The following is a 26097-nucleotide window of genomic DNA, read 5'->3' on the forward strand; positions in this document are numbered from 1 at the left end:
AAGCTAGTAGCAGTGTCAGGACTAGTTACCCAATATTTTCAACTCTGCTGTCACTCTCAATACAAAAATCTTCCATATATCCTGGCATTTCAGGCAGAGGGAAAATCTCTTCTTTTAGGGAGAAAAGAATCCAACAGATACATTATTTCTCCAGGCCTGGGCAACAGAGCAAGACCCTGTATCCAAAACAACAACAAAAACAAAAAGATAAAAAATAGTTTTTAAAATTAAGAAAAAAAAAGAAATGAAATGAGCCTCCTTACCAAAAATGAACAGCACAGGAAAGGTGGACTTCTAGGCTTTCCACTGAGTCCCTTCCTAGCCAGTGTCTCTTCTTCTCTTCATTGTAAGGGTTTTAGAAAGAATTATTTACACTTGCTGACCTCACTGTTTCACTTACCTTTCAGTTTTCAACCCCACTGACTGTTTTCTGCCCCTACAGAAATGGCTTTCACTGTTGTTGTTGTTGTTTTTCCCTTGTAATCCCTCTGTATGCTATTATACCCTTGACATCTGTTTCAAGCAGGGTCCAGTCAGAGAAACAGTAACTACAGGATGCAGCTACCACCCGAGGGCTGAGGGAACTAAAGGAAAGAGATGCCTTTTCTTTTCTTTTCTGAGACAGAGTCTTGCTCTGTCGCCCAGTCGGGAGTGCAGTGGCGCGATCTCGGCTCACCACAGCCTCCCCAGGTTCAAGCGATTATCTTGCCTCAGCCTCCCAAGTAGCTGGGATTATAGGCATGCACCACCACACCTGGCTAATTTTTGTATTTTTAGTAGAGATGGGGTTTCACCATGTTGGCCAGGCTGGTCTCGAACTCCTGACCTCAAGTGATCCACCCACCTTGGCCTCCCAAACTGCTGGGATTACAGGCGTGAGCCACCGTGCCCGGCCAAGAATGAGTTTTCAAAACCCGAGTTCAGAAGAAGGATTCTGAGTGGTTGGTTCTCAGATCTCTGAGGAAGGGGAAGGATGACCCTAGGGGGAGGGCCACCGCATGTTAGAACCCAGCAGGGGGCTGTGACAGACAGGCTGGTGCTCGGAGCTTCATCTCTTTCTGCCGTTTTCCTCTCAGTTTTTGCTCTGGTTATGTCATATTTCTCATTTTCAACACCAACATGAGCCTTTGTACAGATATTCCTCCAGCTGGAACCCCATTTCAGCTCATCTACCTGTTGCTTTGTATTTATTCTTCAAAACTCTGCCGTCTTCCCTGACCTTCTGGAGCCGGTGTTTGTGGCGCCTCCTGCTGGTCACTGGGTTCAGGCAGTTTGGAGCTGGGTGGAAGGACAGGTAGTATATTAAGTCTTGGGCCCTGGACCTTGTTGGCTGACCTGTCCCTGCTAACCTAAATGACAAAGGGAGGTGTGTCCAGTCAGAGTGTGAGGGCTGTACCCGTGGGCAGCTGAGGGAGTGCGAGCCACAGGCCAGGCACTCTCCTTCTCCCATTAGCTCAGCCGTGGCATCGGACTTGCAGCTTCACTTTGGGCTGCCTTAGCCATGAAGCTCCTTTTGCTGACTTTGACTGTGCTGCTGCTCTTATCCCAGCTGACTCCAGGTAACCTGAACCTCCTTAAGGAAGGGGCAGGGCTTAGAGACTAAGGCCTGGTCAGGGAATCCCAAGGGCTAGAAGGATGGGCTGCAGGTTGTCATCTAGCACCACGTATAGGAGGCAGGAGGCGCCTCACCAGCAGCAGGTGCCAGCTGATAGATGACAACTACAACATCCAGAGCTGCTCTCTCAGCGGCTCCATCCCTCCTCTTCCTGCCCAGCTCCAGGGAGCATGTGGGGGTGGCCTAGTGTGTGAGGAGGAGTGGGAGGGGTGAGCAAGAGAAGCAGGAAAGAGGAGAGGCAGGTATGGCCCTTTTGCAAAATAGTCCCCAGAATGAACGAAGCTTTGTGAAGATCACAGCTACCTTAATGGGAGAGAAAGCTCATTTGTACTTAGCTGTCTCTGTGCCAGACTCTGCGCTGGAAGCTAGGACCACGGAGATAAATGACATGGTGCCAGGGGAACTAACTGGAGGAGACAGTTAAATAGCATTTATAACCCAGGGTGACACGGCTGTGGCAGTGGGAAACCAGGGGGCTGGGTACACATGGTCCAGCCCAGGCTGAGGGAAAGGAGAGTCCTCCTGGAGGGATATCCTGAGTCCTAAAAAGTGAGTCGAAAATAGAAAAGGAAGGAGAGGGGAAAGCAGAAGGGTGTCCCAGGCAGAGAGGTCAGCCTATGCAAAGGTTGGATGCGGGAGAGAGCATGGGAGTGTCGGGGACCTGCATAACATGGAGGGGTGGGTTAGGAGAGAGGTGGGGGTAAAGCTGAGGAAGCATTCAAGCTCCAGGTCTCAGTGGGCCTCAAATGCCAGGTGAGGGACCCATGGGAAGGTTTAAACAGAGAAAGACCCTGGTCAGACCTACCACCCACCAATTCCAGCATGAGCCACCTATCCCTTCCTGCTCATCTGGCAGAAGTTTCCACCCACCCTAAGGCTGTCGGCTAACCTTTCTACAGAGTCAGAAACGTGTGAATTTCCTAAACAAGCTGACCTCCGTCCTTGTGTCTTCCTGAGGCCCTAAAACACCACTGACCTGGAGTAGGGAGGAAAGCCCAGACCCCAGGTTAAAACCTGCCCCATCATTTTCTGACTCTGTGAGCCCCAACAAGAAGCTCAGCTGCTCAGAGTATCAATTTCCTCATTTCTCAAACTGCAATAACATCAAGTGTGTAATAATATCAGGTTGAGGGAACAACATTGAACACACTGAAATTTTGGTCTGCAAAAGAAATATGGCTTCTCTATTTTCTCTAACTCACCAAACTTTCCCAGGAACTTCCATCCTGACTGTGGGAGTTAGTGGTGGGAGGAGCAGGACTACAGAGATAAATGACATGGCACCAGGGGAGCAAACTAGGGGAGACAGTTAAATAGCACTTACAACCCAGGGTGACAAGGCACATAGGGGCTGGGCCTGAACTCAGCAGTTAATTATTCGTCTTTTCTGTTTTAAAATGATTTCTAAGCTAATTCAATCTCTTTTGAATAAGTGTTGAGTCTTTCAGCATGTCTCTTTCTTCCATCACCCTTTCTCTTTCCTGGGATAGTATCTGGTTACAGGGAAAAGTAACTTGATATGTCATCAAATAATTAATTGCTTCATTCAGTAAATACAGTTGAATGGATTTCTTGTTGCAAGCACTGTGATGGGTGCTAGAGGTAGAACTGGGAACAAAACAAGATAAGCAAAACCTCTGTCCTCTTGGAGCTTACCTTCTACTGGAGGACCCAAAGAATTTGAAAAATAAATGAAACATATGGTATGTCAGATAATGAGTACAGTGAGCAGAATAGGCAGGAAAGGAAATAGTGAACACCAGGGGAAGGGGAAGGTCATTTGCTTTTTTTTTTTTTTTTGGAGACAGGGTCTTGCTCTGTCACCCAGGCTGGAGTGCTGGAGTGTAGAGGCATGATCTTAGCTCGCTGCAACCTCCACCTCCCGGATTCAAGCAGTTTTCATGCCTCAGCCTCCTAAGTAACTGGGATTACAGGCGCCTGCAACCACGCCTGGCAAATTTTTGTATTTTTAGTAGAGATACGGTTTGGCCATGTTGCCCAGGCTGGTCTTGAATCCCTGACCTCAAGCAATCTGCTTGCCTCAGCCTCCCAAAGTGCTGGGATTACAGGCTTGAGCCACCATGCCCGGTCTTTGCCATTTTTAAGGGGTTGTTCATGGAATGTCTCACTGCGACCTGAGGGAACAACCGGTGTGAGCATGTGGATATGGAGGGAAGGAAATTCAAGCTGGGGAAAACAGCAAGTGCAAGGGTCCTGGGATAGGAACATAAGGAGGTGGGGTCAGGTCCTGTGCTGGACCCTTACTGACTTCTGGGATCACGACCCTCATTGGATGTGGTCAGTAGCGTCCTGCTAGCACTTACTACTGGATTTCATGACTGATGAAATCTCTCAGCCCTTTTGGGGTCCCCGCTGACTCGACCCTTCATCTCAGCCAGATCTTCCATCTGGTCCCCAAGTTAAGGCTGTTCACACCCTCCCTTACTGCCTTCTGCACTAGGGGTGTACTCTTGGCAGGTCCCTCACTGGTTTTCCTATCTCAGCCAGAGACAAGGGAACCTGGGGACCTTCTGGGTCTATTTTATTCAACAGAGAGCTGACAGTGATGCTCAGCCACTTCCCTTAGCCATTTCTAATCCCCCTTCAGGTAGCACCATGCAGTGCTATATCCATGCTAAAGATAAGAATTTCTCTGAAGAGCTACCAGTTTCCCTGAGCTATGCTCTAAGAGGCAGAGAGTAAGTGTCTTCTGCGTTGGCAATTTCTTTCAACCAATCTGGGTATTCATAGCAAGAGACTCTCTTGCCCCTACCTTTCTCACATTAATTATCTCTACTTCCTGAGTGTTCAGGTCAACCAGTAGACTGCTAGCAGGAGACACACGAAAGGCCTTTGTCCCTAGCTTGTTGGTGGGTCCACCATCAGGCTGGCAGAATGAGGCATGGGTTCTAGCAGGGCTCTCAGGCCCACTGCTGCTGCTGCGGGAGCTGGATTTAAACTTCCAGCTTCCCCGGAAATTATGGGCAGAGTATTTCCCCTCTACTTCCTGTTGGGTATGGTAGTGGTGACAGAGGTTAAATGGAAGCTACTTTAGCCGGACCCTCAGCCTTAGCCTCCTATAGCTTATGATGAAGTGGTATTGTCTGAACCCCCCAGGTTCATCTAATAATGTATAAAGGAGCTCTTTGAAATTTGGAAATCCCTGAACTTCCTTAACAAATGTTGGTCCTTAAAATGGTCTTTCCATGCACAACCCTTATCTCATTTAAGCTGAGCAATGAGTTTGCTGTTCTGTTGTTCACCATTCCCCCAAAACCCAGAAACTCTGCCCAATTCTGCTTTTTGACAACCAATGGATTTTATGATTAAAGAGGATTGAAATATGCATCACTTTAATATTTTCAAAATATTGTCATACTCACCGTTAGGTTAATTGTGGGAATTCAGGAGACATATGTAAAGCCCAGAAACCCAGCAGAGATGAGATTTAGGTGGGACACCTGCCCTTCCATTATACATCCTCACAGCACCCTGAGTTCGTTCTTTATCATTTTCATCATACTCTAGTTAATCAAATATCTGGGTATCTATTTTTTAATGGCTCTTTCTCCCCTCATTAGACTGGAAGTTCTCTGAGGGTAGGTGTCTCACTCATTTATAGTTTTATCTCCAGTGTATAGGCCTCTCAGTCTATACATGTGAGTATTTCCCTGGTGTAGACATCTGGAAAGGAATTGCTAGTTAAAGACTGTGTATAGTTTTAAAATGTGTAAGTTATTGCTCAGTAGGCTCCACAGATGCTAAAAAAGTGTATGAGTGTCATTCCTTTCACTCACCAATAGTTCCTCTTGACACTCTTAAAAATTGAGATTTTGTTGTTAAATGGTGGCTTTTTCCTTATCTTTTTGTAAACTAAAACACAGAATCACAGATGCTGCACACCACATAATACAAGTGTGCAGCTTAATGGAAGTTATAAGTGCACATCTTTGTAACCACCACTCAGGTCAATGGACAGAGCATTGACAGTCACTCCGAAAACGTCTCCACCTATTCCATCCATCACAATTGTCTTCATCCCCCAAATTAAGCACTCTCCTGACTTTTATAGCAATCAGTTCTTTGCATTCCTTTACAGTCTCATTGCTAGGGGTGCATCCCTAGACACCCTATTTATACTGTTAAAATCTGATATCTCTTTAGATTCCTTGAATTTTTTAATTTACTGGTTCCATCTTCATCCCTTTCTTATCTTTACAAGTTATCTGTTGAAAAAACATAAGTCATTTGATCTATAACTTTCCACAATATAAATTTTGCTGATTGCATACTCAAGGTAAAATTCAATGTGTTCCTCTGACCTCTGCATTTCCTGCAAATCAGCACCTGTATCCAGAGGTTTGATCAGGCTCAAGTTCTCCCATTTTGGCAGAACTTTCAGTGGTGATATGTTCTTTCATTAGGAGGCACATAATATCTGGTTGTCTGTCTTTTAGGACAATAGGAATCAATGATGCTCAAAGCCTAGATCCATTAATTTTTTGGCCATTTCAAAATGATAATATTCTGTTAAGTGATATTCTTTATTTAGCTGGAACAGTCATATGAAAAAGATACTCCTCATTGTCTACTATTTGATTTCTTAGCAGTACAGTGCATATAGGAAAGACAGAATACAGGCTTGATGATTTTTCTTTATTTATGAATCTGCAAGATAATGATCTATTGTCCTATCTCCCCAAATTGTGATCAAATAATTTTTTTTGTTCTTTAGTTTGGATGGAGTCTAACTCTGTCGCCCAATCTGGAGTGCAGTGGCGTGATCTTGACTCACTGCAACCTCCGCCTCCCAGGTTCAAACAATTCTCCTGCCTCAGCCTCCCAAGTAGCTGGGATTACAGGTGCACGCCACCACGCCTGCCTAATTTTTGTAATTTTAGTAAAGACGGGGGTTTCACCATATTGGTCAGGCTGGTCTTAAACTCCTGACCTCAGGTGATCCACCCACCTCGGCCTCCCAAAGTGCTGGGATTACAGGCATGGGCCACCGCACCCGGCCGACGAAATAATTTTTATATCATTAAAAATGCATGGATTTAACTATATTTAATGAATTTGCATTCATTACGATCTTTATGCTTACGGAAACTGAAATTGTCCCATCCGTGGCTAGGTGGAGCTTCTTTAATATGACCCTTGAGCCTTATTTTACATATCCCTGGTAACCTTTGATAGCTTACTTGTGATCAAGTCCATCTTATAAAGACCACAAGGACACACTAGCAGTCTGACGGTCAGATCTATTAACTTACCACAGCAAAGGAAACTGCACACCAAAGGACCTGTGGGTGGTTGGGGGCGCAGGAGGAGTCACCAAACGAAGAAACAAATAGGGTACTGTAGGATGACAGAAAAGGGCAGATTCAAGTATAATGTAAATGAAGCAGGGTCTGATAGACTTCAAAGCAAGGCAGGGCCACAGGGCAAAGTGTAAAGGAATTAACATCAGGCCTAGGCTGAGAAACGGATTCAGGATCCTGTTTCCATGGAAAGTACAAAATGAGGAGAGTTGTGGAATTTTGTTTTCCAAAACCCCTTATCTGACACCAGCACCTGGCTTTGAAATGAAGGCTGCTTTTCTGTACTGAAAGGCTCAGTTCCTGGGGGAAGAATATAACCTTTCCTTCTTGCTGATATGATTTCAAATACAAAGTTTCCGATAGTTGTGATTAGAGAAAAGAGGGTTTCTCAGCACTTTGTTCTTTTGTTAATTAACAAACGCAGTTTCACAGGCTCACACTGGCTATCTGGAGTGACGAGATATTCTAGGCCGGTCTTGTGCAGTTCCTGCACCAGGTCTTGAATTAGTTCTAAGTTTTACAGCAGACAGCTTCACCCCAGTCTCACCTCAAATAAAAACATGCCAATTCGCACATTGTGTAAGAACCTTAAAACAGTATACCGTACTTCCATTTCACCTCTCCCAGCCTTTATGCTATTGTCATACATTTCTCTTCTGTGTATGCTATGAACTCCGCAGTACAATGCTGTTATTTTACTTTAAACAATTATCTTTTAAAGAAATGTCTCGGGAGGCAGAGTCTGCAGTGAGCCGAGATCACGCCACTGTGCTCCAGCCTGGGCGACAGAGTGAGACTCCATCTCAAAAAAAAAAACAAAACAAAACAAAAACAAAAATAGGCCCGGCGCGGTGGCTCACACCTGTAATCCCAGCACTTTGGGAGGCCGAGGCGGGTGGATCACCTGAGGTCAGGAGTTTGAGACCAGCCTGACCAACATGGAGAAACCCCGTCTCTACTAAAAATACAAAATTAGCCAGGCGTGGTGGCGCATGCCTGTAATTCCAGCTACTCGGGAGGCTGAGACAGGAGAATCGCTTGAACCCGGGTGGTGGAAGTTGCGGTGAGCTGAGATTGCGCCATTGCACTCCAGCCTGGGCAACAGAGCAAGACTCCATCTCAAAAAATAATAATAATAAAAATAAAAATAAATGTTTAATTGAGAACAAAAGTTGTTTACATTTACCCATAGTTATCAGTTCTGATTCTCTTTACTCCTTTATGTAGACATCCAGATTTCCCTCTGGTACCATTTTCTTCTGCCTGAATAACTTCCTTTAGCATTTCTTGTAGTGAAAGCTTTCAGTGATCAATGTTCTCCGTTTTCAAATACATGAAAAAGTCTTTATTTCTCCACTTTTAGAATATTTTTCCTCTGTAAAGAATTCTGGGCTTTTTTCCTTTTATTACTTTAAAGATCTCTCTCTACCATCTTCTAGTGCGCAGTTTCTGACAATAAGTCTTCTGGGTTGGTTTTTTTTTTTTTTTTTTCCTTTCTTTGAGACGGTTTCACTGTCACTTAGGGTAGAGTGCAGCGGCGTGACCACAGCTCACTGCAGCCTCGACCTCCCAGGCTCAAGCGATCCTCCCACCTCAGCCTCCCTAGTAGCTGGGACTACAGGTGCACACCAACACACCCGGCTAATTTTTTTTTTTTTTTTTTTTTTTTTTGAGACGGAGTCCCGCTCTGTCGCCCAGGCTGGAGTGCAGTGGCGCTATCTCGGCTCACTGCAAGCTCTGCCTCCCAGGTTCACGCCATTGTCCTGCCTCAGCCTACCAAGTAGCTGGGATTACAGGCACCTGCCACCATGCCCGGCTAATTTTTTGTGTTTTTAGTAGAGATGGGGTTTCACTGTGTTAGCCAGGATGGTCTCGATCTCCTGACCTCATGATCCGCCCGCCTTGGCCTCCCAAAGTGCTGGGATTACAGGCGTAAGCCACCACGTCCAGCCTAATTTTTTTATTTTTTTGGAGAGACAGGGTCTCACCTAGGCTGGTCTCAAACTCTTGGGCTCAAGCAATCCTCCCATCTCAGCCTCCCAAAGTGCTGGGATTTCAAGTGTGAGCCACCACACCCAGCCTCTTCCAGGATTTTTACCTTTTCTCCTATGTACATAACGTGTCTTTTCTTCTGGCTTTTTAAAGATTTTTTTCCTTTCACTTGATTTTGCAATTTGATTATTATGTGCCCTTGCATGCTTCTCTTTTGGTTTTATTCAGCTTGTAGTTCACCGAGGGTCATGGTTCTATGGGCTTAGAGTTTTCATCAAACTTGAAATTTTTCAGCCATTATTACTTCAAATACTTTTCCTGCCCCTCCCCTCTCCTCTCCTTTTAGTATTCCAATTATATGCATGTTAGACTACTTGTTATTGGTGACCATTGGTCACTGACACTCTGCTCTTTTTCCCCCCCATCTTTTTTCTCTCCATGTTTCATTTTGGATGATTTCTGTTGCTATGTCTTCAAGTTCATTTATCTTTTCTTCTTCAGTCTAACCTACTATTAATCTCACTTAGTATGTTTTTCATTTAATATTTAATGTTTCATCTCAACTATTCCATGTGAATATATACATATATATATATATATTTTTTTTTTTTTTTCTGTGAGACAGAGTTTCACTCTTGTTGCCTAGGCTGAAGTGCAATGGCACGATCTCAGCTCACTGCAACCTCCACCTCCCAGGTTCAAGCGATTCTCCTGCCTCAGTCTCCTGAGTAGCTGGGATTACAGGCATGTGCCACCACGCCCAGCTAATTTTTTTTTTTTTTTTTTTTTTTGTATTTTTAGTAGAGATGGGGTTTCTCCACGTTGGTCAGGCTGGTCTCGAACTCCTGACCTCAGGTGATCCACCCACCTTGGCCTCCCAAAGTGCTGGGATCATAGGCTTGACCCATCGTGCCCGGCCATGAATATTTTTTACATCTTTATTTCTTCTCATCATGCTCATGGCTTCCTCCACCTTTTTTACTACTTGGAGCATATTTATCATAGCTGTTTTATCATCCTTGTCTGCTAGTTTCATCATCATTGTCATTTCTGTGTTGGTTGATTTGTTTTTCTCCTGGTTATGGGTCATATTTTCTTGCTTTTTTTTTTGTATGCCTGAAAAATATTTTTACACTTTCAGTTTCTGTATTTTGTTACACTCCTTTAAAGAGTGTTAGATATTTTTCTGGCATGCAGCTAAGTTAGTGGGAATCAGATGAATATTTTCAAGACTGACGTTTAAGCTTTGTTAGGATGGGTACAGGGTATTCTTTAGTCTAGGGTTAATTTAGCCCCCACTACTAAGGCAATAGCCTTCTGAGTACTAAATGCTGCAGATTTTACAGAGTCTTTCCACTCAGGCAGGTGGAAACACAATCTATTCCCAGACCTGTGCAATCACTGGGAATTGTTCTGCTTACTTCTTTTTGGTGTTTGGTATTTTTCTCCCCCTCAGGCCTTTGGTAGTTTCCTCTTGCACATGCACAGAAAGGCACTTAAAGACTACAGGGTGGGCCAGGCATAGTGGCACATGTCTGTTGTCCTAGCTCCTCGGGGAAACTCAGGTGGGAGAGTCCCTTGAACTGGGAGGAGGAGGTTTGCAGTGAGCCAGAATCATTCCACTGTACTCCAGCCTAGGTGACAGAGCAAGACTCATCTCAAAAAAAATAAAAATAAAAAAAAAGACAATCCGCACACATAAAGGCTTTATTCAGCTGATGTACCAAGGTCACTCTCTCAGTCAAAGGTGGGGAGCAAAAAAACAGAGTAAAGGAAAAACAGTGATAGATGAAAAGAGTCGAAGGCAAGGGAAACAAGGGACCTTCTATCTCATCTGTTTCCATTCTTTTACAGACCTTTCAAATCCGGAGCCTACTTGTTAGGACTGACACTGTCTCCCTTCTTTCTGCTTTGTGTCAGGTGGCACCCAAAGATGCTGGAATCTTTATGGCAAATGCCGTTACAGATGCTCCAAGAAGGAAAGAGTCTATGTTTACTGCATAAATAATAAAATGTGCTGCGTGAAGCCCAAGTACCAGCCAAAAGAAAGGTGGTGGCCATTTTAAGTGCTTTGAAGCCTGAAGCCATGAAAATGCAGATGAAGCTCCCAGTGGATTCCCACACTCTATCAATAAACACCTCTGGCTGATCCCTGCGTTTGCCTGTTAGTGAACCCCAGCAGCTCCCAGGAGTGCCTTTTGGGTGGTTTGGGATGTCACAACTGTTTTCACAATAATAATAAGACATTTTTTAATTTTTTTTTTTTTGAGATGGAGTCTTGCTCTGTCGCCCAGGCTGGAGTGCAGTGGCGCAATCTCAGCTCACTGCAAGCTCCGCCTCCCGGGTTCATGCCATTCTCCTGCCTCAGCCTCCCAAGTAGCTGGGACTACAGGTGCCCGCCACCACGCCCAGCTAATTTTTTTTTTTTTTTTTTTTTTTTTTTAGTAGAGACGGGGTTTCACTGTGTTAGCCAGGATGGTCTTGATCTCTTGACCTTGTGATCTGCCTGCCTCGGCCTCCCAACATTTTTCACTTTTTTAAGCTCTCTCTTTCACAAGTGTATAGGGGAATTTTCTGGAATCTCCATGACATATAATGACATAATTGTTCTGGCAGCTGACGAAAGATGTGCTTATGTGCTCTTGTGTTGAATTTTTTAAGGTAGAAGGCTCAAGGTATAAGTATGCTCATTTTCAGAGATTCATGCAATTTGTTCTCAGTAATTCTACTGTCCTCTTACAAACTATCTTTGGTTATATTATTAACTGTAATAATCAATCTCTATACCTTCATTATCATCTAATAAGTCATTACTTTGAAATCCCACAACTTACTTTGTACCACAAGAAATAAGAACACTTTATCGTCTTGGTTTGCAGAGGTATTTTGTTCTAATTTTTTATTTTGCTCTAATTTATATAGAGATAGGGTCTCACTTTGTTACCCAGCCTGGTTTTGAACTCCTGGTCCGCCTCAGCTTTCCAAAGTGCTAGGAATACAGGAATGAGCCACCACTCCCACGGGGACTTGCAGAGGTATATTAACAACAGTCCTAGCTGTCTAACAGAATAAAGGACACGCTCTCCCTTAAGGAAAAAATAACACCTATTCTAGTCTCTATAGTTCTCTTAACTACAATTTCTGACATATATACAATTTTAAAATTATAAGACATGCACAGAAGCAGGAAAATATGACCCATAATCAAGAATAAAAATAATCAATTAGAATCAGACCCAAAGATGGTGATACAGTTTGGATCTGTGTCCCCACCCAAATCTCATGTTGAATTATAATCCCCAGTGTTGGAGGTGGGGCCTGGTGGGAGGTGATTGGATCATGGAGGTAGATCCTTCATGAATGGTTTAGCACCATCCCTTTGGTACTGTTCTTGTAATAGAGTTCTCACAAGATCTGGTTGTTTAAAAGTATGTGGCACCGTCTCGCTCTTCACTTCCCTCTGCTCTGACCATGTAAGACAGGCCTGCTTCTCCTTCACCTTCTGCCATGCTCAAAAGTTTCCTGAGGCCTCCTTAGAAGCCTTCATGCTCCTTGTACAGCCTGCAGAACCATGAGCCAATTAAACCTCTTTTTTTTTTTTTTGAGATGAAGTCTTGCTCCTGTTGCCCAGGCTGGAGTGCAGTGGCATGATCTCGGCTCACTGCAACCTCCACGTCCTGGGTTCAAGTGATTCTCCTTCCTCAGCCTCCTGTGTAGTTGGGATTACAGGCGTGCACCACCAAGCCTGGCTAATTTTCATATTTTTAGTACAGACAGGGTTTCATCATGTTGGCCAGGCTGGTCTTGAACTCCTGACCTCAGGTGATCCACCCTCCTCGACCTCCCAAAGTGCTAGGATTACAGGCGTGAGCCACTATGCCTGGCCTAAACCTCTTTCCTTTATAAATTACCTAGTCTCAGGGTTTTTTTTTTTTTTTTTTTTGATAGCAGTATGAGAACAAACTAATACAGATGGAGTAGTTGTTGGAATTAACAGATAACCTTAAAATAACTATTATAAATATGTTAAAGAAATTAGAAGATTGATAAAATGAATGAAAGGATGAAGAATTTAAATACACAGAAAAATAGTGTATAGTGTATTGTTTTCCACTGCTGCATTACAAAACCACTCCAGAACTTAGTAGACTAAAATAACAACTATTTGTTATTTTTCACAATTCTGCTCATTGATTAAGTGGTTCTTCTGATATTCTCACGAGGTCATTCATGTTACTACATCTCTCTTCACGTAGCCTCTCCACCGCAAAGAAGTTAACCTTGGCTTCCTCTATGATGGCTGGGGCCAAGAGCCTCCCAAAGTGCTAGGAATACAGGAATGAGCCGCCATTCCTGGTCTTGCAGAGGTATATTAACAACAGTCCTAACTGCCTAACAGAAGAAAGGACATGCTCTCCCTTAGGGAAAAAATAACACTTATTTTAGTCTTATAGTTCTCTTAAATACAATTTCTGACATATATGGGTAAACCTCAACATCCAGCATTTCTCAAATTTCTGTTTGTATTACATTTGCTGAAGTCCCACTGGTAAATCATATGCCAGTCACTGTGAAAGAGGACTACATAAGGGCATGAATACTAAGAGGATGATTCATTGCATGATGGAAACTTTAAGAATAAATTGGGCCTTCTAAACTGAGACATGCTAAAATTAAGAATTTATTGGATGGTAAGCCAGGCGTGGTGGCACATGCCTGTAGTCGCAACTACTTGGTAGGCTGAGGCAGGAGGATCACTTACACCCAGGAGTTTAAGTCTGTAGTATGCTATGATCATGCCTGTGAATAGCCACATGTGCACTCCAGCCTGAGCAACATAGCGAGACCCCACCTCTTAAAAAAAGGAATCTATTGGATGGGTTTAACAGCAGAAGATAGGGCATTGTGGAAGAATGAATCAGTCAACTCAGAGACAGATTAGAAGATATACAAACCAAAGCACAGAGAGAAAAAATGCAAAACAAGCATAACAGAGTATGAGAGACTTATGGGACAATATCAAATAATCTAACATATATATAATTAAGTCCCAGAAGAAGAGATGGGAGACCAGGCACAGTGGCTCACACATGTAATCTCAGCACTTTGGGAGGCTGAGGCAGGAGGATCACATGAATCCAAGAGTTCAAGACCAGCCTGGACATTATAATGAGACCCCCTCCCTATTTTTTTTTTTCTTTTCGAGATGGGGTCTCACCATGTTGGTTGTGAGCTCCTGGGCTCAAGCAATTTGGCCTGCCTCAGCCTCCTAAAATGCTGGGATTACAGGAATGAGCCACCATGCCCAAACCCCACCTATCTCTATTAAAAAAAAGAAATTAAAGAGGGCAATGAGGAAGAAGAAATATTTTTAAAAGATAATAGTTGAAAAATTTCCAAAATTGTTGAAAGACATCAATCCACAAGAAATTCAGTGAACTCCAAAGCAGCATAGACACAAAGAAAATCAAACCTGCCAGGCATGGTGGCTCAAGCCTGTAATTCCAGCACTTTGGGAGGCCGAGGCGGGCAGATCACCTGAGGTTAGGAGTTCGACACCAGCCTGGCCAACATGGTGAAACCTCATCTCTACTAATAATACAACAATTAGCTGGGCATGGTGGCACGCGCCTGTAAGCCCAGCTACTAAGGAGGCTGCGGCAGGAGAATCGCTTGAACCTGGGAGGCTGGAGGTTGCTGAGGTGAGATCCTGCCACTGCACTCCAGCCTGGGCGACAGAATGAAACTCTGTCTCAAAAAAAAAAAAAAAGGAAAGGAAAGAAATCAAACCCTAAACATATCACAGTCAAACTGCTAACAATTAAAAGAAAAAGTGCCTCTGGAGGCTGAGGCAGGAAAAAGGCGTGAACCCGAGAGGCGGAGCTTGCAGTGAGCAGAGATCGCTCCGCTGCACTCCAGCCTGGGCGACAGAGCGAGACTCCGTCTCAAAAAAAAAAAGAAAAAGTGCTTCTCAGTACCTATGAATATTTCATACAAAACATGTTCAAGAATTTATGGAAAAAGTTAGAAAACCTTATTGAAATACAATATAGAAAGCCTAAATTAATAGAGAAACATATCATGCTTATGAATTAGAAGTCTCAATATCTTAAAGACGTCAATTCTATACTAATTATTTCCTAGATTCTATAAAATTCCAGTAAGATTTGTTCATAACTTGTTCAAAATTGTGTATATGTAAACAAATATTTTGTTAGGGACATAAACATGTATAATAAAACTTTCAATAAAAGCTAAGGAGATAATAAATACAAATTTAGGATAACAGTTACCTCTAAGAATATAGCAATAGGAAGGGGTAATGGTGATTTTTTTATCGCACAGTAGACAGTGAGGTGTTCTGGATGTGAGGTCCAAATTTGTCTTTGTGATAGCTGGTGTTATTGAGCCACCTGGAGGCAATATTGCTGCAGTTTAAATATTTAGATCCGGGATGGGGATGTGAGAGGGAAGGGCTGGATGAACCTTCCAGAATGTCAGCAGTGATTCCTGGAGTCTTCCAGTTAATGGCACCCAATAACTAAATGGGCAAAAGATGCATGGGAGATTGGCCTGTGAGAACACTGAGGACTTGGGGATGGATCTGCTTTCTCCACGTGCAAAAGGATTTGTTAATCTGGGAGTTCCTCTGAGATCTAGCCCTTGTCAATCTCTTTGGTTGCCTTTTTTTTTTTTTTTTTTTTGAGACAGAGTCTCGCTCTGTCGCCCACGCTGGAATGCAGTGGCGCGATCTCGGCTGACTGCAAGCTCTGCCTCCCGGGTTCATGTCATTCTCCTGCCTCAGCCTCCTGAGTAGCTGGGACTACAGGCCCACACCGCCACCATGCCCGGCTAATTTTTTTTTTTTTTTTTTTTTTTTTTTTTTTTGGTATATTTAGTGCAGACGGGGTTTCACTGTGTTAGCCAGGATGGTCTCGATCTCCTGACCTCGTGATCCACCCGCCTCAGCCTCCCAAAGTGCTGGGATTACAGGCATGAGTCACCACACCCGGCCTCTTTGGTTTCATCACATACCACTCAGTTACTACATCTCTTTCCTTTAATTTCTGTTTTCCTTTAGCTTTTTTCCCCCTAAAAAAAAAAATCATAGTTTATTTTTCACATCCTGGGTTTTTTATTTATTTAATAGCTTTATTGAGGTAGAATTTTTTTTGAGATGGGATTTGCTCTGTTGCCCAGACTAGGGTGCAGTGTTGCAATCATAACTCACTGCAGCCTCAGCCTCCTGGGCTCGAGCGATCCTCCCACCTCAGCTTCCCAAGTACCTGGGACTACAGGCGTGCACCACCACACCCAGCTAACTTTTTTGTATTTTTCGTCGAGACAAGGTTCCTCCATGTTTGCATAGGCTAATCTTGAATTCCTGGCTTCAAATGATCCTCCTGCCTCAATCTCCCAAAGTGTTGGGATCACAGGCATGAGCCACCCCATGCAGTCTTTCAAGGTATAATTAACATTCAGTAAACTGCACATATTTAAAGTGTAAAAGTTTCTAAGTTTTGTCATGTGTGCACCCATGAAATTATCACCAAAATCAAGATAATAAACATATCTGTCCCCCTCAAAAGTTTTCTTCTGCTTCTTTGTAATCCTTTCTTTTTTTTTTTTTTTTTTTTTGAGATCTTGTTGCCCAGGCTGGAGTGCAATGGCACGATCTCATCTCACCACAACCTCCACCTTCCGGGTTCAAGCGACTCTCCTGCCTCAGCCTCCGAATAGGTGGGATTACAGGCATGCGCCATCATGCCTGGCTAATTTTTTTTGTATTGTTAGTGGAGATGGGGTTTCACCATGTTGGCCAGGCTGGTCTTTAACTCCTGACCTCAGGTGATCCACCCGTCTCAGCCTCCCAAAGTGCTGGGATTACAGACATGAGCAACCTGCCTGGCCTGGATCCCATTAATTCTTGAACCTCATCTCCAACTATTCTTGCCCTGGCTCACTCCACTTAAACTATGCTGGCCTCCTAGCCATTTCTCAAACACACCAAGCATGGTTCCACCTCAGGGCGTTTGCACTTGCTATTCATTCTGCCTGGAACTCTCATCCTCCAATATGCAAGACTCACTCTCTAACATTCTTTGGGTTTGTTCAAATATCTCCATGTCACTGAAAACTTCTCTGAATATGCTATTTTTAATCTTTAAAAAAAAAAAAAAGCTACTCTTGGCCAGGCACGGTGGCTTACGCCTGTAATCCCAGCACTTTGGGAGGCCGAAAGCGGGCGGATCACAAGGTCAGGAGCTCGAGACCATCCTGGCGAACATGGTGAAACCCCGTCTCTACTAAAAATACAAAAAATTAGCCGGGCATGGTGGCGGGTGCCTGTGGTCCCAGCTACTCGGGAGGCTGAGGCAGGAGAATGGCGTGAACCGGGGAGGCGGAGCTTGCAGTGAGCCGAGATCGCGCCACTGCAGTCCAGCCTGGGCGACAGAGCTACACTCCATCTCAAAAAAAAAAAAAAAAAAAAAAGCTACTCTCCCTTACTTCCTTTTTTGCTTGCATTTCTCCATAGTATTTATCAGCATCTAATATAATATTTTTTTCTTGATTGTATTTCTTGTCTCCCTGTCCGCTGTGGATTTATTTAATGTTGGATGTATTGATATATATATGAATAAACATTATTCAATGTATATGAATAAGTATATATTATATTGCCTCCCCAGATAAATATATATGTATATGTGTGAATATATATTTTTATATATATCTGAGGAGGCAATATATATTTCAACGTATATTTATCCAATATACATAAATGAATTTGGGATCCAGTTTCCCAAATAAACTTGGGGTTCCTCATGTAAAATTCCCTCCATTGAAATATCTAGTATGGCTTTTGTTTTCTAGCTAGATCATGACTGATACAGTACATGGAACATGATTTATTCATATATATTGAGTAAATATATATTGCCTTCCCAGATGAATGTATATATATGAATATGTATGTATTCATTTATTCAACTACAAATTTACTGAGCACCTATGTACCAGTTTAGTGCTTGGAGAGGGGGGTACCTTATGATTGGAGCTGGTGCCTCTGAAGGACATCGCAGTTCTGGCAATGAACCCATAGCTACCTAAGCTGCTGGGAGGATACAGATGGAATCCAAAGCAGAGAGTGAATGCCTTCTCCCTCCCCTCCCCTCCCCTCCCACTTTCTAGCCTCCCACCATTGTCTGCAATTAGCAAACTCTTAGTAGGAAGCCACCTGGTGAAGGAGTCTGGGAAATGGTAATATCGGACTCCCAGCCCCAGCAGCACAGAGCAGAATATAGAAGGCTGGGCTTGAGGCCGCACTGGCACACCATTTAACTTCTGAGATGTAAGTATAAATCTGAAGTAACATCCCAAAAAAGTAATCATCAGTATTATTACAAATTCTAGAAGTCACATTTTAAAGGTTTAATATTAGAATGCAGGAACAATTACCCCTGCAGTCACTGTCCTGCTCATCTCAGTTCACTGTGGCCTCAACCTCCTGGGCTCAAGCAATCCTCCTACTTCAGCCTCCAAAGTAGCTGGGACCACAGGCATGTGCCACCATGCCTGGCTAATTTTTTTTTTTTTAGTAGAGATGAGATCTCTTTATGTTGCCCAGGCTGGTCTTGAAGCGAAGGAGTTGCTATGCTAAATAGATGCTGTACTAAATAGATGCTATTTGCTGTACTAAATAGATGCTCAGTTTCAACATCCACTAACTTTTTCAGTCATGGAATAAAGTAACTCAAGAAAATGAATTTGGCCACATGTGGTGGCTCATGCCTATAACTGCAGCACTTTGGGAAGCTGAGGCAGGAGAGTCTCCTGAGCCCAGGAGTTCAAAACCAGCCTGGGCAACATAGGCAGACCTCATCTCTACCAAAAAATAATAATAATTAAAAAATTACCTGGGCATGGTGGCACGTGCCTGTGGTCCCAGCTACTTGGGAGGCTGAAGTAGGAGGACTGCTTGAGCCCAGGAGGTTGAGGCTGCAGTGAACAGAGATCACATCACTGCACTCCAGCTGCCTGGACAACAGAATGAGGCCCTGTCTCAGAAAAAGAAAAAAAAAGGAAACAAAAAACGAATTTCATATTCCCAATACAAAGAAATAATAAAGGTGATGAATATGCTAAATACCCTTATTTGACCATTACACATTGTATGTATGTATCAAGATATCATATGTACCCCATAAATATGTATAAATATTATATTTTTTTCATTTTTAATAAAAATTTTAAAATTGCCAGGCATGGTAGTGTGCACCTATAATTCAAGCTACTTGGGAGGCTGAGGCAAGAAGACCACTTGAGCTCAGGAATTCAAGTCCAGCCTGGGCAACATCTCAAGATCCCATCTCTAAAAATGAATAAATTAATTAAATTCAAAATTAAAAGACAAAAATAAATAACGAAAAATTTAAAAATAAAAATAATTTAAAAGAAAATTAATTTCAGAAACATACTTCCTAAAAAGAACTTTTGAATTTAGAAAGAAATTCAGAATTTGCAGCTTGAAAAAATGTCAAAAATATTCTATCTTCAACTACTGAAACCGGGTAGTAGTTTATAGCAAAAAATTTGGCAAACTTTATTGTTTAATTTTTTAGCCTTCATAAAATTTGTGATTTTGAAAATCAGTGAGAATAAAATATGCCTAAGGTACCTCACTTTTCCCTAACGCTTTCCTCTGTTCTTCATTGTCTTTATACCCAACAGTATGTATAAATTGAAGATGACTTATCATCGATGTCATGGTACATGATTTTGGAGTCTTTCCTACCTGTGAAATTTTGAGGTGACAAAATCGCATTTAGCTTTTTATTCATCCTTACAAGGTGTGAGAAATTCTCAACCACAATTTTTTCCTAAAAGGCTTATGTCCTAAATGGAATTAAATAACTAAAGAACAACTAAAGGCAAGTACTTTTTTTTTTTTTTTTTTTTTAGACAGGGTCTCACTTTTTCACGCAGGCTGGAGTGCAGTGGCACCATCTCAGTTCACAGCAGCGTCAGCCTCCCAAGCTCAAACGATCTTCCCACCTCAGCCTCCCAAGTAGCTGGCACTACAGGTGCACACCACCTCGTCTGACTAAGTTTCGTATTTTTTGTAGAGACAGGGTTTCACCATGTTGCCTAGGCTGGGCAATCCACCCACCTTGGCCTCCCAAAGTGCTGGGATTACAGGTGTGAGCCACCACATCTGGCCTCTAATAGTTTTTTTTTTAATGTGATGAATGGTATTTTAACAAAGTTTTGAACTATAATATAATCTCCATTATTTTGCCTAGTGCTAATATTCAAAATATTAAAAATATTGATTGGATATAACATTCTGAAGGTTATCAAGCTAACAAATTTTAGCTCTCAATATTTAAATTAACTCATATTTTCTCCTAAGTTGAATTGTCGAAAGTTCTTAATTATTTTTCTAACATTGATAGCTTTCACAATCATCTTTAACTGTTGCAACGTTTTATTCCTACAGTAATAAATATATACTTCTATCTCAAATGACTAATGAATTTAAACATGTAAAGTGCATGAGATTTCATTCCAAGTTACATCTAAAGTGTTTACTATGTGAAAATGAATATTCATATGTAAACAATAAATCCAAATGCTATGTTCCAAAGGTATTATGCTTATTGGACATGCTGGTTTACCGTGCAATTATGAAATCATTGAACACACACAAGTTCACGGTGCCACAAGTGACTCTGAAGTAGGTATCTGGCAATTCATCCTTCCAAAGGGTGAAGCTAAGGCTGGATACTGAGAACAAAGTCAAAATTGGGTTTATTCCTAGAACGTAAGCTCCATACAGGTAGGGATTTGTCTGCTTTGCCCACTGCTGAGTCCTCCATACTTAGAATAATGCCCGGCACATAAAAGGTATTCAATAAATATAAATTGAATTAATGAAAAACAGAAAAATAGACTGCTGATGCTAGTGGCGCGTAGGTGAAAATCATCAAGTTGATTTTCAGTTGAGACAACGATGGAAATCATTAGGCATGCCCAAATCAGGGAGACCTTAGTTTCAGCCAAGGGCTCACTGGACTTAAGCCAGTCTACTGGGTTCAAATTAGGAGGAAAGGAGCAAAATTAACGAACATGTACAAAATGTTGGAGATATATCATTAAAAATTGTGTCTTGGCCGGGCGCGGTGGCTCAGGCCTGTAATCCCAGCACTTTGGGAGGCCGAGGGGGGCGGATCACTTGACCCCAGGAGTTTGAGACCAGCATGACCAACACGGTGAAACCCCGTCTCTACTAAAAAAAAAAAAAAAAAAAAAAACCCCGGCGTGGTGGCTCACGCCTTTAATCCCAGCTACTCGGGAGGCTGAGGCAGGAGAATGCCTTGAACCCAGGAGGAGGAGCTTGCACTCAGCCGAGATTGTGCCACTGCACTCCAGCCCGGGCGGCAGAGCGAGACTCCGTCTCAAAAAAAAAAAAAAAAAAAAAACCAGCAAATTCCAAAAATAACCGCTAGAGGGGAGTATCTCCTCTTGTGAGTCATTGATCTAGCCATTAAGAGAGTCCTGAAAACATCATGCTTGTCTCCTGGATCACCCAGCTCTTTATGACACAAATGGAGCTGCATCGTAAGCACAGATAGTTTACCCAGACTCAACTACATGTGCTCAGAAAAAAAGGAATTTAAAGGAAATAAGACTTGGGATGGGTTTTTTTCTTTTTTTCTTACTTTTTAAATCAACTTTGTTTTGCCTTTCTGAAAAATCATATAAATGAAATTACTCAGCATGTATTTCTTTGTGTCTGGCTTCTTTCACTTAACATAGTGTTTTTGAAATTAATTTATGGTTGTGTGTATTGGTAAATTATTGCTATTTATTGAGTAGCATATTGCATGGATATAACTCAACTTGTCCATTTGCCTGCTGAACATTTGGGCTGTTTTCATTTATGGGTTACTACAAATAAAGTTGCTACAAACATGGATAGAGAAATCTTTGTATAGACATATGTCTATTTAATTTTGTTCGTTTGTTTGTTTGTTTGAGACGGAGTCTCACTCTGTCACCCAGGCTGGAGTGCAGTGGTGCCATCTTGACTCACTGCAACTTCCACCTCCTGGGTTCAAGCAAATTCTCCAGCCTCGGCCTCCCAAGTAGCTGGAATTAGAGGCACACGCCACCACACCCAGCTAATTTTTGTATTGTTTTAGTACAGACGGGGTTTCGCCATGTTGGCCAGACTGGTCTCAAACACCTGACCTCAAGTGATCTGCCCGTGTCTGCCCCCAGAGTGCTGGGATTACAGGCATGAGCCACAGTGCCCAGCCAACATGTCTATTTAATTTTGTAAGTAACTCTGCACCTGTTTTTCCAGTTGCAGAGTAGTTGTCCATGTTACAGTCCCACCAGCAATGTATCAGCATTCCAGTGCTCCATATCCTCACCAGCCTTGCTATAGTCAGTCTTTTTTACTTTAATTATTCTGGTGAGTGTGTATGGTATCTCATTGTGATCTTAATTTGAATTCTCCTGATTACTAATGATATTGAACATCTTTTCACGAACTTATTGGCCGCTTATGTATTTTCATTTGTAAAATATCATTTAAATATTTGCCCATTCTGTTATTGAGTTTTCTCTTTTCTTATTAATTTGTAACAGTTATTTGTATATTGTGGATATGAGTCTTTTGTCAGATATATGTTTTGCAAATATGTGCAATAAGAATCCGAATAAGCCAGAAAAATCCCTCCTTGAGCCAGTGCCTGAATGAGTGGGAGATGGGAATTGGATTATTTCCTGGGCAGGGAAAGCTTCTGGCAGTGAAGACATCACATTGCATTGTGTGATTCCACTGTGGAAAGATACTTATTTTTCACCAAAAAAAAATGGTGCCTAAACATAACCAACCACTTCCTTTAATGCACGGCCAGAGAAATGTGATATGTTCCATCAGTGGAGGAAAACTTGCTGTGTATGTCAGTCTCCAAAAAGGTGCCTTCCTGAGCAGTTTTCAAGGATAATTTAACTCATGTGCAATTGTCACCTGGCTCTCAGACTTAAACCTAGCCCTAGCATAATAATAAGCAATTCCACTGAACACTCTGCCATTGAAAGAAGGGAGTGGGGATAGAAGTCAGACACCCAGTTCTACCCTGAACTACCTACAGTATCCATCCATTGTTGTAACTTCCTTGTTCTTTTCCTTCCCTGTGACCCCAAAGGTGTCCACCTGATCAGCAGGAGAAGCCCTTCTCATAGAAGAGTCTCTGATGCGTGTGAAAATGCCTTAAATATATATATATATAAGAATATATATATACCAAAATACCAACAGGAATTATGAAAGACAGGTGAATATTTTGAGGCTTATCTATACTATACTTTCTTAGTTTTTGACACTGTATTTTATTTATTTATTTGGGTTTTTTTATTATTTTTTTTTTTTTTGAGATGGAGTCTCACTCTGTCACCCAGGCTGGAGTGCAGTGGCACAATCTCGGCTCACTGCAACCTCCACCTCCCAGGTTCAAGCGATTCTCCTGCCTCAGCCTCCTGAGTAGCTGAGATTACAAGCGTGCACCACCATGCCCGGCTATTTTCGTATTTTCAGTAGAGACATGGTTTCACCATGTTGGCCAGGCTGGTCTTGAACTCCTGACCTCAGGCGATCCACCCACCTCAGCCTCCTAAAGTGCTGGGATTACAGACATGAGCCACCACGCCTGGCCTCCATACGTATTTTAAACATACTACTCAAGTTATAAAAACTAGAAGTGACTTAAAATTTTTCAGGAGGAATTTTAGTGCTAAAAATATTGTTTTGGAAGGCTAAGCACATACATAAATTTTTATGATATATTGATCAGTTAAAAAACCAGGACACAAAATATCTACAGCTTGATTCCATTTTATTTTTGTCACATTTTACATTTTTCTTTATTTCTGGGTATTTCTTTTTTTTTTTTTTTTTTTTTTTTTTTGAGACAGAATCTTGCTCTGTTGCCCAGGCTGGAGTGCAGTGGTGTGATCTCGGCTCACTGCAACCTCCACCTCCCGGGTTCAAGTGATTCTCCTGCCTCAGCCTCCCGAGTAGCTGGGATTACAGGCGTGCACCACCATGCTGGCTAATTTTTGTATTTTTAGTAGAGGTGGGGTTTCGCCATGTTGGCCAGGCTGGTCTTGACCTCAAGTGAGCCTCTTGCCTCGGCCTCCCAAAGTGCGAGGATTATAGAAGTGAGCCACCACAGCCGGCCTATTTCTGGGTATTTCTGTACAGTGAAAATACTAATGATTTTAGTTTTCTTATTTGTGCTTCTCTGCTTACATGTTTTCCAATGAACATGTATTACTTTTACAATTAGAAAAAAAATGTTATTTTTAAAGTACAAATAAGAATGACTCTGGAGTCTGGCACAGTGGCTCATGCCTGTAATCCCAACACTTTGGGAGGCCGAGGCAGGAGGATTGCTTGAGGCCAGGAGTTCAAGACCAGCCTGGGCAACATAGCAAGACTTTGTGTCTACAAAAAATATAAAAATTAGCCAGGCATGGTGGTGCACGCCTACAGTCCCAGCTACTGGGAAGGCTGAGGTGGGAGGACTGCTTGAGCCCGGGAGTTCAGAGCTGCAGTGAGCCATGATTGCACCACTGCATTCCAGCCTGGGCAACAGAGCAAGACTGTCTCCAAAAAGACTGACTCTGGGAGACAAAATCAGGTGGCAGAGGATCAGGATAGAGTTCCAGCTCCACCACTTCCTAGGTTTATGACCTGGGCAACTTTCTTAGTTGCCTTATAGAGTCTTAGTTACCTTATAGAAAAGGCAAAGATAGGCCAGCTGTGGCAGCTCACACCTGTGATCCCAGCAACTTGGGAGGCCAAGGCAGGAGGATCACTTGAGCCCAGAAGTTCAGCCTGGGAAACATAGCAAGACCCCGTGTTTTTTGTTTGTTTGTTTTTTGTTTTTTGTTTTTGTTTTTAGCAAGACCCCATCTCTACAAAACAAACAAACAAATCAAAAACATATTAGCCAGGTATGGCAGCATACACTTATAGTCCTAGTTCCTCGGAGGCTGAGGCAGATTGCTTGAGCCCAGAAGTGTGAGGCTGCAGTGAGCTATACGATCTCCACTGTGTTCCAGCCTGGGCAACAGAGTGAGGACCTGTGTTAAAAAAGAAATGAGGAGAGAGAGAGAGAGGGAGGGAGGGAGGGAGGGAGGGAGGAAGGAAGGAAGGAAGGAAGGAAGGAAGGAAGGAAGGAAGGAAGGAAGGAAGGAAGGAAAGAAGGAAGGAGATAATAATATGTAACTGTGGGAATTCAATGAGGTGGTATGAATAAAGCAATTGGTACTTTCTAAAGGATACTTATATATCATCATCTCAACCATTCAATGATTGGTTTGGCTTGAGTAGAACCTGTCCTCCGAAAAAGCACTTCTGAGCACCTATCCAGGTAACTTCCTTCTCTAGCATCCCAGAGCCACCAGGCTCACCTTGCACATCTCCAGTGTCAGGGGACTCCCTTCCTCCCAAAATTTCCCCATCACACTGTCCTGTCCTACCAGCGTGTGGCTCCATTCCTTGACCTGTCACTCGGGAACTGTATGGCCTTCAACAAGTCACTTTCCCTCTCTGGGCTTGCGGGCCTCATCTGTGAGGTATTTTGGGGACTCTTCCACCCTAGAATCAGCTGGTCTCTTCGGCTTGTTGGGTGTATCCTAATGACTTAGGAAGTTGGATGTATGCTTAGATGAGGGTCTGTTTGAACACTGGGAGGAAAATGGCAGTTCATGTGTGAAAATGGCGGTTTAATTTTCAGAAAAGTATCTAGTCTGTTGGTCTTGGCTTCAGCCCTAAGTCGTTAGGATACCCTATAAAGGAACATAGGAAAACCCTTTCACGCTCAGTGGGGCCTGCCTCTCAAGCCAAACGTGCCGTCTCATTCTGAATTCCAGAAGCTTATTATTGACTCTACTATAATTATTCACTGTTATTATCAACTATATGATTAACTCTTGTTATTATTAACTCTACCTTTCTTCTTGTATTTCTTCTATAAAGTGCTAATCTCCTGATATTATAATTATTCCCATTTTGTGGTTGAGGAGACTTTCAGAGGTTCAGTAATTTTTCCGGAGTTGGACAGAGAAAGTGACATGGCCAGGACTGGAACC

The 26097-nt window shown here is 42.7% G+C and overlaps 1 protein-coding gene across 1 annotated transcript; it reads left to right on the forward strand.

Moving 5' to 3' along the window:
* The first annotated feature begins 1501 nt into the window (after positions 1–1501).
* On the forward strand, positions 1502–10994 carry DEFB123 (defensin beta 123). Its single transcript, NM_001129768.1, has 2 exons — positions 1502–1559; positions 10849–10994. Exons 1-2 carry the CDS (start codon positions 1502–1504, stop codon positions 10992–10994), a joined length of 204 nt encoding a protein of 67 aa, NP_001123240.1.
* Positions 10995–26097: the final 15103 nt, after the last annotated feature.

The sequence above is a fragment of the Pan troglodytes genome, chromosome 21 (genome assembly GCF_028858775.2).
Source record: "Pan troglodytes isolate AG18354 chromosome 21, NHGRI_mPanTro3-v2.0_pri, whole genome shotgun sequence".
NCBI lineage: Eukaryota > Metazoa > Chordata > Mammalia > Primates > Hominidae > Pan > Pan troglodytes.

Coding starts and splice junctions, on each gene's coding strand:
- DEFB123 (NM_001129768.1), top strand. CDS start 1,502: ATGAAGCTCCTTTTGCTGACTTTGACTGTGCTGCTGCTCTTATCCCAG. Junction 1,560..10,848: donor CTTATCCCAGCTGACTCCAG/GTAACCTGAACC, acceptor GCTTTGTGTCAG/GTGGCACCCAAAGATGCTGG.